The sequence below is a fragment of the Tachyglossus aculeatus genome, chromosome 3, assembly GCF_015852505.1.
Source record: "Tachyglossus aculeatus isolate mTacAcu1 chromosome 3, mTacAcu1.pri, whole genome shotgun sequence".
NCBI lineage: Eukaryota > Metazoa > Chordata > Mammalia > Monotremata > Tachyglossidae > Tachyglossus > Tachyglossus aculeatus.
This window is the reverse complement of record NC_052068.1, coordinates 61541751-61557994: the sequence shown is the minus strand read 5'-3', so window position 1 is coordinate 61557994 and position 16244 is coordinate 61541751. Positions and strand designations below refer to the sequence as shown.

Below are 16244 nucleotides of genomic sequence, written 5' to 3'. Positions count from 1 at the left end.
CCCAAATAACAGCAAACACTGAATGGGCGAGCTTGCATTGGGATTCAGCCCCTACAAGCAAAATCATCAGCTGTCTTGCGATCTGCCAAAATTTACTGCCCTATGATCTTGAGCAAATCACTTCCCTTCTCTCTGCCTCAGTTCCCTCAACTGCAAAATGGGGATTCAATCCCTGTACTCTCGCCTGCATAGAAAGTGAACTTCATGAGGGACCTGATGATCTTCTATCTCTCACAGTGCTTAGTCCAGTGCTATTTCTTTGTCTTTCTTGCTCCCAAACTAACCTTCAAATTGTCACTTGCTTTCCCAGAGTCTCTCCCTCCCGCTTGGAACGCCCCACATTCATTCATTCAATCGTACTTATTGAGCGCTTACTGTGTGCAGGGCACTGTACTAATCAGACCCACAACGGCAACAGACCCTCAAATCCCTCCGAAAATCTCCCGCCTCCATCAAGCTGTCTCTGAATAATAATAAAAATAATTCTGGTATTTTTTAAGCGCTTGCTATGTGCCAGGTACTGCACTAAACACCGGGGTGGATACAACCCCTGGCTCCACCGCTTGTCAGCTGTGTGACCTTGGGCAAGTCACTTAACTTCTCTGGGCCTCAGTGACCTCATCTGTCAAATGGGGAGGAAGACTGTGAGCCCCCCGTGGGACAACCTGATCACCTTGTAACCTCCCCAGCGCTTAGAACAGTGCTTTGCACATAGTAAGCGCTTAATAAATGCCATAATTAATTGATTATTAATAATAAAATGGGGATGAAGGCTGTTAGCCCTGTGTGGGACAACCTGATTACTTTTTTTTTTTTAAATAATATTTGTTAAGTGCTTACTATGTGCAAAGCACTGTTCTAAGCGCTGGATAGGTTACAAGGTGATCAGGTTGTCCCACGGGGGGCGCACAGTTTTAATCCCCATTGTACAGATCAGGTCACTGAGGCACAGAGAAGTTAAGTGACTTGCCCAAAGTCACACAGCTGACAGTTGGCGGAGCCGGAATTTGAACCCATGACCTCTGACTCCAAAGCCCGGGCTCTTTCCACTGAGCCACGCTGCTTCTACCCCAGCGCTTAGAACAGTGCCTGGCACATAGCAAGCGCTTAACAAATACCAACATTATTATTATTATTGGAGAAGCAGCGTGGCTCAACGGAAAGAGCCCGGGCTTTGGAGTCAGGGGTCATGGGTTCAAATCCCGGCTCTGCCAACTGTCGGCTGTGTGACTTTGGGCAAGTCACTTCTCTGGGCCTCAGTTACCTCATCTGTAAAACGGGGATGGAGACTGTGAGCCCCCCGTGTGGACAACCTGATCCCCTTGTAACCTCCCCAGGGCTTAGAACAGTGCTTTGCACTTAATAAATGCCATTATTATTATGATTACAAGCAAAACAGGTCAGACAAAGTCCCTGCCCCACATGGGGCTCACAGTCGCAATCTCCATTTTACAGATGAGGTAACTGAGGCACAGAGAAGTTAAGCGACTTGCCCAAGATCACACAGCAGACAATGGCGGGCCCGGTTATGAGAACCCATGACCTTCCAGCTGCCCGGCCCATGGATTATCCACTACCCCATATTTCTTCTCTAATCATTTCCCAATACTCTGAGCCATATCGGCCCTTCAACCAAGTCTAGCACTTAGGAACATATTTACATCCTCTTCCGCATGTCTGGGAATTCATTTATTTTTCAATTATCAATTCATTTATTTTTCCCATTCTAGTGGTAAATATTTTTTTATGTTTGCTTCCCCAGCTAGTTTAAGCTCCTTGTGGACCGAGATGTATCGCTTCATTCATTCATCCATTCATTCATTCAATCGTATTTATTGAGCGCCTACTGTGTGCAGAGCACTGCACTAAGCGCTTGGGAAGTACAAGCTGGCAACATATATGTTATAATATGTTAGGTAGTGGAAATCAGTAGTGCTGCAATCAATCGTATTTTTGAGCACCTACTGTATGCTTCAGCTTGGTACAGTGCTCTGCACGCAGCAAGCGCTCAATAAATCCAACTGAATGAATTACCCTGGACTTCCCAAACATCTACCGTCTCTATATGTTGCCAACTTGTACTTCCCAAGAGCTTAGTACAGTGCTCTGCACACAGTAAGCGCTCAATAAATACGAATGAATGAATGAATAGTACAGTGCCCTGCACCAAGTGGGTGCTCAATAAACACTGCTGCTACCACCACTACTATTACTATCAAAATTACTATTATATCTTCCCCCCGCGCCCCTATTTCCTTCTACTCTTTCTTATAACCATTAGAGGGGAAAATGTATCGCTTCATTACTCTGTACTTCCCAAAAACATCTAGCACAGTGCCCTGCAACAAATGGGTGCTCAATAAACACTGCTGCTACCACCACTACTATTACTATCAAAATTACTATTATATCTCCCGCCGCGCCCCTATTTCCTTCTACTCTTTCTTATAACCATTAGAGGGGAAAATGTATCGCTTCATTACTCTGTACTTCCCAAAAACATCTAGTACAGTGCTCTACACCTAGTGGGTGCTCAAAAAATTCCGCTGCTGCTGCTACTGCTACTTCCCTTATTTCCCTCTACTATTTCGTATAACTACTAGGCAGGGGGGGAAATGTGCAGCTCTCAATGAGACAAATATACTCAGTTCCCCACTTACACAGGTTCTCCTGAAATCCAAATAAAAGAGAATTACAAGAGAGGGCTGACTATATTAATTTTTTTTTATAGGCACGTCTGATTTTCATTAGACACACGGCCTGATTTCTTTTAGGGACCACACTAAAATGTTTATGGCTTGTGTTTATTTTGTTAGTCATACACACTCACGCACGGAGCACCAGAGCAGAGACATCAATAAGGCCTTGTGATCATCATCATCATCAATCGTATTTATTGAGCGCTTACTATGTGCAGAGCACTGTACTAAGCGCTTGGGAAGTACAAATTGGCAACATAATTGTGATCACTAGCATCAAAGCTTCCAGATATTTTTATCCCAGTTCCAGCGCCTTTTAAATGCTCTGTACCAAGTCCACGTTACTTCCAAGGTCTGCTAAGTGGTTCCCGGTGCTATATTATCATCATCATCATCATCATCATCAATCGTATTTATTGAGCGCTTACTATGTGCAGAGCACTGTACTAAGCGCTTGGGAAGTACAAATTGGCAACATATAGAGACAGTCCCTACCCAACAGTGGGCTCACAGTCTAAAAGGGGGAGACAGAGAACAAAACCAAACATACTAACAAAATAAAATGAATAGAATAGATATGTATAAATAAATTAAATAAATAAATAAATAGAGTAAAAAAAATATGTACAAACATATATACATATATACAGGTGCTGTGGGGAAGGGAGGGAGGTAAGATGGGGGGATGGAGAGGGGGAGGAGGGGGAGAGGAGATATTATCTTTTGCCAATGGGGCGTTCATCTTTCTTTCCAAAATCCCACATTTCCTAAGTTAGCGGGGGATCTGATTTCCATTTAACGGCGTCTCGGAGTAAGGATGTATATGTTCCGCGGTTTCAGGGGGGTTATTTTGTCATTGAAATGCAGAAAGCGTGACTTGATTTTCGGGGAGGGACCCGGTTTATCATATGGGATACCACTGGAACGTCCTTCTAAGTGTTTTCCCGCCAAAGGAAATGTAAAGATGAACAGGTCGGAGCAAACCCAGCTGTCCTATAACGTGGGGGGTTACTGTGTCAGACACCACAAACACACACATACACACAAACAACCCACATCTGTCATTCATTCAACAGCATTTATGGAGCGCTTACTGTGTGCAGAGCACTACTACTACTAATATTATTATTATTACTACTACTACTAATAATGATTATGGTATTTTTTTAAGCACTTACTAGGTGCCAGGCACTGGACTAAGCGCCAGAGTGGATACTAGCAAATTGGGTTGGACACAGTCCCAGTCCCACCTGGGGCTCACAGGCTCGATCCCCATTTTACAGATGAGGTAACTGAGGCACAGAGAAGTGATTTATCCAAGGTCACACAGCAGACAAGTGGCGGGGCTGGGATTAGAACCCATGACCTTCTGAACCCCAGCTCTGTGCTCTATCCACTATTCTACGCTGCTTCCCACTTGGGGGAGTACAATAAAACAATAAACAGATACAATCAATCACTCAATCAATCGTATTTATTGAGATACACCTTCTGATGTCACACTGCATGGTTCTTAAAAGGGCTCACGCAGTTCGTTCATTCATTCATTCAATGGTATTTATTGAGCGCTTACTGTGTGCAGAGCACTGTACTAAGCGCTTGGGAAGTACAAGTTGGCAACATAGAGAGACGGTCCCTAAGTTTCAAGGCCCTAACCGTGACTTGTATTGTATTCTCCCAAGCGCTTAGTACAGTGCTCTGCCCATGGTGAGCGCTCAATAAACCCAAATCGATTGATTAGCGAAAAGGCACGGTGAAAGAACATGGTAGGAAAAATGAGGGGGCCATAGTGAGACTTACCGTACAAGGACTGTGCTTTAAAGCCTACTGTTGAGGATGGGGTCTCCCAGTGGAAATAATAATAATAATAATGATGGCATTTGTTAAGCGCTTACCATGTGCGAAGCACTGTTCTAAGCGCTGAAATGAACACTGAGCAGTGTGGCTCAGTGGAAAGAGCCCGGGCTTTGGAGTCAGAGGTCATGGGTTCAAATCCCAGCTCCGCCACTTGTCAGCTGTGTGACTTTGGGCAAGTCACTTCACTTCTCTGAGCCTCAGTTCCCTCATCTGTAAAATGGGGATTAAGACCGTGAGCCCCACGTGGGACAACCTGATCACCTTGTAAACTCCTCCCCAGCGCTTAGAACAGTGCTTTGCACATAGTAAGCGCTTAATAAATGCCATTATTATTATTATTGGTTCAAATCCCGGCTCCGCCACTTGTCAGCTGTGTGACTTTGGGCAAGTCACTTCGCTTCTCTGAGCCTCAGTTCCCTCATCTGTAAAATGGGGATTAAGACTGTGAGCCCCACGTGGGACAACCTCATCACCTTGTAAACTCCCCATCATCAATCGCATTTATTGAGCGCTTACTATGTGCAGAGCACTGTACTAAGCGCTTGGGAAGTACAAATTGGCAACATATAGAGACAGTCCCTACCCAACAGTGGGCTCACAGTCTAAAAGAGTGGGCTCACAGTGCTTAGAACAGTGCTTTGCACAAAGTAAGTGCTTAATAAATGCCATTATTATTATTATAATTATTATTATTATTGAGCCTCAGTGCAGTCATGAAGACTGGCACCGAGAAGCAGACTGAGGTACCCATGTTAGAACTAGCGCTTTATGTGGTACCAATTACGTTGTCTAGTCCTTGCCAGTTGTGTTCCTGCTGGGACGCTGGAAGCCACAAGACAGCCGGGGTTGTGGGGAGACGTTGTGGTGCAGTCACACTACACATTTACAGCCAAAGGGAGGTAACTGAGCCAAAGGGACCACAACAGTGTGTCAGTGTTGTGGCACAGAGAAGTAGGCCATTTTGGGAGTCACTGAGGCCTTCTTTGTGCATTCATTCATTCACTACCAGTACTGGAGTTCCTTCAATCATTCATTCAATCATATTTATTGAGCGCTTACGGTGTGCAGAGCCCTGGACTAAGCGCTTGGGAAGTACAAGTTGGCAACATATAGAGATGGTCCCTACCCAACAATGGGATCACAGTCTAGAAGGAAAAATCCTCACTACCAGAAGTGGGGTTTGAACCCATGCGGACATTTGTCCATTGGATCTTAAGTCCAACACCTTAACCACTCGGCCATCCTGGTGTCAGTAGTTCATTCGTTCGATCGCCTTTACCGCGCGCTTATTGGGTGCACAGCACTGTACTAAGCGCTTGGGAGAGTACAATGTAACAATATTCAACTGAGCGCTTACTGTGTGCAAAGCACCGCACCAAGCGCTTGGTGTACACTACAACAACAACAGACTCATTCCCCGCCCACAGCGCGCTCCGTCTAGAGACGAGGTCACAACCTAGAGACACATCAAAAAACAGACATATTCCCTGATATCATCATCATCATCATCATCAATCGTATTTACTGAGCGCTTACTATGTGCAGAGCACTGTACTAAGCGCGATATCAACGAGATACAATAAATACCCTTGAATGACTGAATGAATGAAAGTGTGAGCCCCACGTGGGCCAACCTGATTACCCTGTGTCTACCCCAGTGCTTAGAACAGTGCTTGGCACATAGTAAGCGCTTAATAAATGCCATTAAAAATAAATAAATAAATACGATTGAATGAATGAATGAATGTCATCGCTGTGGAGACTCATACTAATAATGATAATGCCATCATTATTATTATTATTATTTTCAAGATAGCTGCTGAGCCCGGCCACCACGGGAGACGCCCAAGTTGGTTCACCAATCAATCAATCAATCGATCATATTTATTGAGCGCTTACTGTGTGCAGAGCACTATACTAAGCGCTTGGGAAGTACAAGTTGGCAACACCTAGAGACGGTCCCTACCCACCAGTGGGCTCACAGTCTAAAAGGGGGAGACAGAGAACAAAACCAAACATATTAACAGAATAAAATAAATAGAATAGATATGTACAAGTAAAATAAATAGAGTGATAAATATGTACAAACCAGTGAGGGAAGAAAGCCAATCAATCGTATTTATTGAGCGATTACTGTGTGCAGAGCACTGTACTGAGCACTTGGGAGAGTCCAATATAAAAAGGATTGGTAGCCACGTTGCCCGCCCACAACGAGCTTACAGTCTAGAATCCAGCTAGTTTACCCCTTTTTCTAGCTGTTTCACGGGCCACCCACCCCTGGTATGGTGTTGGTTGGACTTTGATTTAGCACGGGCAGGGGGGATGAAACTACTGAGGGTACTCCCCAAGCGCTTAGTACAGTGCTCTGCACACAGTAAGCGCTCAATAAATATGACTGAACGAATGAGGGTGCCTCGGGAGAAACTATATTCTGTGTGCTGCATTCAGTACAGCACTTAAGTACGATGCTAATTCTGTTGTACTCTCCCATTTAGAACAGTGCTCTGCACAGAGTAAGCGCTCAATAAATACCATTAACTGATTAGATCTGTAATTTATTTGAATTTACGTAATAATTTAATTTAATAGTAATTTCAATTACTGTGCATTTAGCTTTAATTCTATTTGTTCTGACGACTTGACACCTGTCCACATGTTTTGTTCTGTTGTCTGTCTGCCCCTTCTAGACTGTGAGCCCGTTGTTGGGTAGGGTCCGCCTCTATATGTCGCCAACTTGTCCTTCCCAAGCGCTAAGTCCAGTGCTTTGCACACAGTAGGTGCTCAATAAATATGATTGAAGGAATGAATGAATTAATTAATGTTTGTCTCCCCCTCTAGAATGTAAGTTTGATGCGGGCATTAACTCATTCATTCAATCGTATTTATTGAGCGCTTACTGTGTGCAGAGCACTGTACTAAGCGCTTGGGAAGTCCAAGTTGGCAACATATGGAGACGGTCCCTACCCAACAGTGGGCTCACAGTCTAGAAGGGGGAGACAGGGAACAAAACAAAGCATATTAACAAAATAAAATAAATAGAATAAATATGTACAAATAAATAAATAAATAAAGAGTAATAAATACGTACAAACATATATACATATATACAGGGAACCTTTCTACCAACTATGTTATACTGTACTCTCCTAAGTGTTTAGTACGGTGCTCTGCACACAGTAAGCGCTCACTAAATATTGATTAATTGATACAGTAATCAATTCATGAATATATTGATTGTATATGTATGCATTATATGAATACCGAATTGTAATAATATTAATGACATTTACTAAGTGCTTACTATGTGCAAATAATAATGATAATAATAATGACGGCATTTATTAAGCGCTTACTATGTGCAAAGCACTGTTCTAAGTACTGGGGAGGTTACAAGGTGATCAGGCTGACCCACGGGGGGCTCACAGTCTTAATCCCCATTTTACAAATGAGGGAACTGAAGCCCAGAGAAGTGAAGTGACTTGCCCAAAGTCACACAGCTGACAACTGGCGGAGCCAGGATTTGAACCCATGACCTCTGACTCCAAAGCCCGGGCTCTTTCCACGGAACCACGAATTGTACTTTCCAAGCACTTAGTACAGTGCTCTGCACAAAGTAAGGGCTCAATAAATACGATTGAATGAATGAATGAATTGCTGGATAATAAAAAATAATGGGATTTGTTAGGTGCTTACTGTGTGCCAGGTACTGTACTGAGGGCTGGGGTGGATACAAGCAAATTGAGCTGGTTTTAGTCCCTGTCCGACGTGGCTCAGTGGAAAGAGCACGGACTTTGGAGTCAGAGGTCATGGGTTTGAATCCCGGCTCTGCCAACTGTCAGCTGTGTGACTTTGGGCAAGTCACTTCACTTCTCCGTGCCTCAGTTTCCTCATCTGTACATTGGGGATGAAGACTGTGAGCCCCCGGGGGGACAACCTGATCTCCTTGTAACCTCCCCAGCGCTTAGAACAGTGCTTTGCACACAGTAAGCGCTTAATAAATGCCATTAAAAAAAAAAAAAGTGACTTGCCCAGGGTCACCCAGCAGACCAGTGGAGGAGCCAGGATTAGAACCCATGACCTTCTGACTCTGAGGCCCGTGTTCTTTCCTAGGCCAGGCTTGACGCTGCTTTTTCACGCCGCTTTATCCTCATCTCCTAACCCTCGGCATGAGCCGGGCAAATGGATCTACGCTTGGTTCAATGACGTTTAAGTCCTCGTAGGCGGAGAGAAATGTGAGCCCGTTGTTGGGTAGGGACCGTCTCTATACGTTGCCAACTTGTACTTCCCAAGCGCTTAGTACAGTGCTCTGCACACAGTAAGCGCTCAATAAATACGACTGATTGATTGATTGACTGGACAGTGGGCACTGACCCCAGAGAAAGGCGGGACACGGGCACCCAAAAGTGGGGAGAGTCAATGTGCGATGCAACTGGCCACAACGTGCAGCACAGCAAGGTTTATTTCATGCAAGCGGCAACCTTTCTTCTCAAAGTCCACCTTCGGCAAAGTGACCCAGCATCCCAGATAATAATAATAATAATAATAATAATAATAATAATGGCATTTGTAAAGCGCTTAGTATGTGCAAAGCACTGTTCTAAGCGCTGGAGAGGTTACAAGGTGATCAGGTTGTCCCTCGGGGGGCTCACAGTCTTCATCCCCATTTTACGGATGAGGGAACTCGAGGCCCAGAGAAGTTAAGTGACTTGCCCAAAGTCACACAGCTGACAGATCAATTAATGCTATTTATTCATTCACTGAGAAGCAGCGTGGCTCGGTGGAAAGATCCCGGGCTTGGGAGTCAGAGGTTATGGGTTCTAATCCCGGCTCTGCCGATTGTCAGCTGGGTGACCTTGGGCAAGTCACTTCACTTCTCTGGGTCTCAGTTCCCTCATCTGTAAAATGGGGATGAAGACTGTGAGCCCCACGTGGGACAACCTCATCTCCTTGTATTCCCCCCAGCGCTTAGAACAGTGCTTTGCATCATCATCATCAATCGTATTTATTGAGCGCTTACTGTGTGCAGAGCACTATACTAAACGCTTGGGAAGTACAAGTTGGCAACATATAGAGACAGTCCCTACCCAACAGTGGGCTCACAGTCTAAAGCGCTTAACAAATACTAACATTATTATTATTATTATTATTACCCCAGCGCTTAGAACAGTGCTTGGCACTTAGTAAGTGCTTAACAAATACCAACATTATTATTCAATCGTATTTAATGAGCGCTGTTGTGTTCAAAGCTCTGTACTAAGCACTTGGGAGAGCATGACATAACACTAAACGAACACGTTTATTGAGCGCTTACTACGGGCAGAGCACTATACCAAGCTCTTGGAAGAGAGCAATGCAACAGAATTAGCAGACAGGTTCCCCGGCAATAACGAGCGTACAGACTAGAGAGGTGACGAGGTCTTAGAAAACCAAGTATTTTGTATTAAATAGCACTTGCAAACTGCTTCTTAGGCACACGCTTTTCCGTGGCTGCTCGGAAGGTCGTGGGTCCTAATTCCGGCCCCACCATTGGTCGGCAGTGTGACCCTGGGCAAGTCACTTCACTTCTCTGTGCCTCAGTTTACCTAATCTGTAAAACGGGGATTGAGATTATGAGCCACACATGGGGCAGGGACTGTGCCCAACCTAATCTGCTTGTAATAATAATAATAATAATAATAATAATGGCATTTGTTAAGCACTTACTATGTGCAAAGCACTGTTCTAAGTGCTGGGGTGGGGGGGGCACAAGGTCATCAGGTTGTCCCACATGGGGCTCACAGTCTTCATCCCCATTTTACAGATGAGGTAACTGAGGCTGACAAGTGGCAGAGGCGGGATTTGAACCCATGACCTCTGACTCCAAAGCCCGGGCTCCTTCCACTGAGCCATGCTGCTTCTCTTGTATCCACCCCAGAGCTTTATACAGTGCCTGGCACATAGTAAGCACTTAACAAATGCCACAATTGTTATTATTAGTAATAATAATAAATAGTAAGGTTCTGTTTTTCCTTCGTTTTACAGGCTGAAAGCACCCAATTTCTCCCAGGATTAAATCTGGAAAAGGTCATACTTGTATAGGCTTACCACAGTGCTTCCATTATGCATGTTGTGCGTGTCCTTGTGGGCGTGGGCGCAGAAATCGATGCAGGCAGTAACCCCGGAGAATGGCCGACCATCCTTGCAGCCGAGACGGCAATCTGGGCCCAGATGTTCGTTTTCCACCTGAAAAATAGAGTCACCGGATTGTTCTGGAAAAGGCACGAGGAGACTTCGGATTTCATGCATTAGAAAAGCTCTGGATGAGTCACTTTATTAGGAAACGGGGGGAAAAAAAAGCACCTTCTAAGTGCACACACATAAAAAAAAATCCCTCAAATCCTCAAAACGTTGTGTTCACTTAACCCCCGTGTACTGAAGAATATTACTGAGGCAGGTATCTTAGCAACATTGAAAACAGAATTAGAGTTTATGTGAATGGGAAGAGCAAGAGAGGATATATGAGGGGGAAAAAAATGCTAGACTAATGCTATCAAGCCTCATCTGTTTGGGCATAGGTGGAGCTGACTTTACGTTTGAGGGCTGGGAGAGTACTTCACTTCCAGCTGCTGGACGTCTCACAAAACGAGAAATCTGGGCAATGATTCCACAGTGGATGGGCAAGTTGGGATTCAAATTCAACCGTCGGGATAACGTGACGAAAATGCTTCCAGGCAAACGTGTTCATAGCCAACTGACATGTTCATTTGTATTAACGTGTTTGGAGATCCCAAATCTGGGATGCAAGAAGAATCAAGTTCTCCATATCCCAAATTAGAGGACCAACTACTGATCTTGAATAGGAAATCAAACACACTTTTCCGGCTTCCATTATTACATGGCTTCTTTTCTTCTATATCTAGCTCTCCCTTTCCTCTTTTCTTTAATTTCTGCAAGCAGTTTCCCCTTTTTATGATTCTTTTTAGCTTCTTCTTTTTACTTCCAGTGATTTCTCTGATTCTGGGGGGATTATATGTGTCTCTGTTGTCCTTATTCCTTTCTCTTAAACTTTCTGCTAGTCTATTTTAAACCTGAACTCTACATTCATCTGTAAAAATAGAAAATAGATAGGCTACACAATGAATGAATGTAACGAATGGAATATATTATTGAGCACATGTAAACTAAATGATTTGTGCAGGATATTTTATTAGGAACTATATAGTTTCCCCTTTTTATGATTCTTTTTAGCTTCTTCTTTTTACTTCCAGTGATTTCTCTGACTCTGGGGGGATTATATGTGTCTCTGTTGTCCTTATTCCTTTCTCTTAAACTTTCTGCTACTCTATTTTAAACCTGAACTCTACATTCATCTGTAAAAATAGAAAATAGGCTACACAATGAATGAATGTAACGAATGGAATATATTACTGGGCACATGTAAACTAAATGATTTGTGCAGGATATTTTATTAGGAACGATATGGGAACTAGCAACAAGAGAACTGCAGTAACTAAAGGGTACACCACTCAGAATTATCCTGGCAAGCGAGGATAAGGTTTAAGGTTTTTCTAAATTATGCATAAAAGCAGAAGTTTTGTTTCAATTTCAAAAGCGATTTATTTAAAGCAACTGTACTTTTCCTGAAATGGCATGACAGAAATCTCCAAAACCTACCTGATTTTGAAAAGCATCAGGAGCAAGTTTCTTATACACGGGAGCTACATCTGTAGCCAGATTCTGCAGATTACTTTCAAGACTTTCTTCCTATGGAAAAGAAAAATACGCATTTTTTTCATAAGTGACTTAAATTTCAGGTCTCAAACTCTCACAATGTTTTCTAGTGTTTTGGGTTTTTTTTTACTTTTTCCACACTTGTCCCTTACAATAAGTCCAGTCTCTCGGCAAAGATTTTGCAACAACACGCACAGCTTCGAAGCTGCGTCTGGAGGTGTCCTTCGGCCAAGGGCAGCATCAGTCAGAGGAAATTCCCGCCAATGGACATGAATAACATCCTGATTTTCCACGAGAGCAAGGTGAATTCCCACCTAACACTGATATTGTACTCTAAAATAAGTCGTGTCTCCACAAAATTGCCTCCTCCGAACCAGTGAACGGCGGGGCCTAGAGGAAAGAGCACGGGCCCGAGAGGACTTGGTTACTAATCCCGGCTCTGCCAAGTGTCTTCTCTGTGACCTTGGGCAAGTCACTTCACTTCTCTGTGCCTCTGTTACCTCATCTGTAAAATGGGGATGAAGACAGTGAGCTCCACGTGGGACAATCTGATTACCTTGTATCTACCCCAGTGCTTAATACAGTGCCTGGCACATAGTAAGCCCTTAATGAATACCATAAAAAACCACATCTCCTCAAAGAGGCCCTATCAAATTAAGCCCTCATTTCCCTAATCCATCCACCCCTCTGTGTCAAACTATGCACTTGGCCCCGTCCCCCTTGAGCACAGAGATATTCACCCCTGTCCCACAGTACTTATTTAAATATTCGTACACTCCATTATTTTCCATATACTTAGGCTATTCAAATGTCTATTTCCCTTCGCAGACTGTAATCTCCTTGTGTATGGTGATCACATCTACCCGCTCTGCTGTACTGAACTTTCCCAAGTGCTTAGGAAATTGGATTACTGATTTTTAAAATTGGCTCTATTCTCACCTGTAATTTACTGGTGTCTGCAATTTACTGTGATGGCTCTCTGTGTCTATCCTGCCCCACTTAAATCCTGGGACAGGAATTTTACCTTAATTGATTTTCCTGCAATTGCCCAATGCTTAGTAAAGTGCTTGGCCCACAGAAAATATTTAATAATTGCATAGTTACAAAGAAATTACAGTACCTAAAGTGTACATCTTCTGAGAAATTACAGTGCCTAAAGTGTACATCTTCTGATTCCCGCCAGCCCTCCTTTATTTTTTAATGGTATTTGTTAAGTGGTTTCTATGGGTGGAGCAATGTTCTAAGCGCTTCTGGGGTAGGTTTATCAGTTTGGACACAGTCTCCTTCCCACATGGTGCACACAGTCTAAATTGGACGGAGGTGGATTTAGTCCCCATTTTATAGATGAGGTAACTGAGGCACAGGAAGACCACCTGACTTGTTCACGGTCACACGGGAAGCAATTGGTAGAGCTGGGAGAACAACCCAGGTCCTCTAGCTCTCAGGCCCAAGCTCTTTCAGCTAGGCCCCTGTACTGACTGCATCTTCTGGGATAATAATAATAATAATAATAATAATAATAATATTTGTTAAGCGCTTACTATGTGCAAAGCACTGTTCTAAAGCGCTGGGGAGGTTACAAGGTGATCAGGTTGTCCCACGGGGGGCTCACCGTTTTAATCCCCATTTTACAGATGAGGTAACTAAGGCACAGGGAAGTTAAGTGTTTTGCCCAAAGTCACACAGCTGACAGTTGGTGGAGCCAGGATTTGAATCCATGACCTCTGACTCCAAAGCCCGGGCTCTCTCCACTGAGCCACACTGCTGGAATTGATGCTCAGCTCCCTGGGGAATACACAGACTTACTCTTGGTTCGCAGAGCACTGACCTAGAGTAGGAGAGGATCGTTCATCTCCAACTCCCCCCTGTGACTTCTTGGGTCTGGAGAATTTGGTTCAAGGACAGAAGGACTGAAGTCGGCAGAGGTCCTGGCCACCTCCCAGGGTCCAGGTAGGGGGCTAATTAGCTTTCAGTCTGTCCACTGACTTTTTTTTAATAGTATTTGTTAAGTGCTTACTATGTGCCGGGTACTGTGCAAAGCGCTGGGGTAGATCCAAGCTAATCAGTTCCATCTTCAACCGCTCACTCTCCACTGGTTCCTTCCCCTCTGCCTTCAAACATGCCCACATCTCTCCCATCCTAATAAAACCCTCTCTTGACCCCACCTCCCCTTCTAGTTTTCGCCCTATCTCCCTCCTACCATTCCTTTCCAAACTCCTTGAACGAGTCGTCTACACGTGCTGCCTCGAATTCCTCAACGCCAACTCTCTCCTCGACCTCCTCCAGTCTGACTTCCGTCCCCTACATTCGACGGAAACTGGCCTCTCAAAGGTCACCAATGACCTCCTGCTTGCCAAATCCAATGGCTTCTACTCTGTCCTAATCCTCCTCGACCTCTCAGCTTCCTTCGACACTGTAGATCACCCCCTTCTCCTAAAGATGCTATCCAACATTGGCTTCACAGACTCTGTCCTCTCAACTCTCCGGCCATTCATTCTCAGTTTGTTGCGGGCTCCTCCTCCCCCTCCCATCCCCTTACTTGTAGGGGTTCCTCAAGGGTCAGTTCTCGGTCCCCTTCTGTTCTCAATCTACACTCACTCCCTTGGTGACCTCATTCGCTCCCACGACTTCAACTATCATCTCTACGCTGATGACACCCAAATCTACATCTCTGCCCCTGTTCTCTCTCCCTCCCTCCAGGCTCGTATCTCCTCCTGCCTTCAGGACATCTCCATCTGGATGTCTGCCCGCCATCTAAAACTCAGTATGTCCAAGACTGAACTCCTCATCTTCCCTCCCAAACCCTGCCCTCTCCCTGACTTTCCCATCACTGTTGACGGCACTACCATCCTTCCCGTCTCACAAGCCCGCAACCTTGGTGTCATCCTCGACTCCGATCTCTTGTTCACCCCTCACATCCAATCCGCCACCAAAACCTGCCGGTCTCACCTCCAAAACATCGCCAAGATCCACCCTTTCCTCTCCATCCAAACCGCTACCCTGCTCGTTCAATCTCTTATCCTAGCCCGACTGGATTACTGCATCAGCCTCCTCTCCAATCTCCCATCCTAATGTCTCTCCCCACTTCAATCTGTACTTCACGCCGCTGCCCGGATCGTCTTTGTGCAGGAACGCTCTGGGCTTGTTACTCCCCTCCTCAAAAATCTCCAGTGGCTACCAATCAACCTACGCATCAGGCAAAAACTCCTCACACTCGGCTTTAAGGCTGTCCATCCCCTCGCCCCCTCCAACCTCACCTCCCTTCTGTCCTTCTCCAGCCCAGCCCACACCCTCCGCTCCTCTGCCACCGCTAATCTTCTCACTGTGCCTCGTTCTCGCCCGTCCCGCCATCGACCCCCGGCCCACGTCCTCCCCCTGGCCTGAAATGCCCTCCCTCCGCACATCCGCCAAGCTATCTCTCTTCCTCCCTTTAAAGCCCTACTGAGAGCTCACCTCCTCCAGGAGGCCTTCCCACACTGAGCCCCCTCCTTCCTCTTCCCCTCCTCCCCCTCCCCATCCCCCCCGCCTTACCTCCTTTCCCTCCCCACAGCACCCATATATATACATATGTATATATGTTTGTACCTATTTATTACTCTATTTATTTTACTTGTACATATTTATTCTATTTATTTCATTTTGTTAATATGTTTTGTTTTGTTGTCTGCCTCCCCCTTCTAGACTGTGAGCCTGCTCTTGCTTAGGGACTGTCTCTATATGTTGCCAACTTGTACTTCCCAAGCGCTTAGTACAGTGCTCTGCACACACTAAGCGCTCAATAAATACGACTGACTGAATGAATGAATGAATCAGATTGGACACAGTCCCTGACCCACATTCGGCTCACAGTCTTAAGTCCCATTTTACATATGAGGGAACTGAGGCCCAGAGAAGTGAAGTGCCGTGCCCGAGGTCACACAGCAGACAGGTGGTGGAGATGGGATTAGAACCCAGGGCCTTCTGATTTCCAGGCTGAAT

General features: G+C 45.0%; 1 protein-coding gene and 1 non-coding gene across 2 annotated transcripts in view; both read right to left on the bottom strand.

Annotated features, from left to right (window-relative positions):
• TET1 (tet methylcytosine dioxygenase 1) overlaps positions 1-16244 on the bottom strand; it is a 222720-nt gene that overhangs the window by 36685 nt on the left and 169791 nt on the right. Inside the window, exons 8-9 of the mRNA XM_038743394.1 lie at positions 12210-12299; positions 10641-10778 (exon numbers count right to left, since the gene is read on the bottom strand). Coding sequence (XP_038599322.1) covers positions 10641-10778; positions 12210-12299 — 228 coding nt within the window. The remainder of the gene's footprint in view (positions 1-10640; positions 10779-12209; positions 12300-16244) is intronic.
• On the bottom strand, positions 5722-5804 carry TRNAL-UAA. Its single transcript has one exon. It is a non-coding gene; the product is annotated as a tRNA-Leu (tRNA).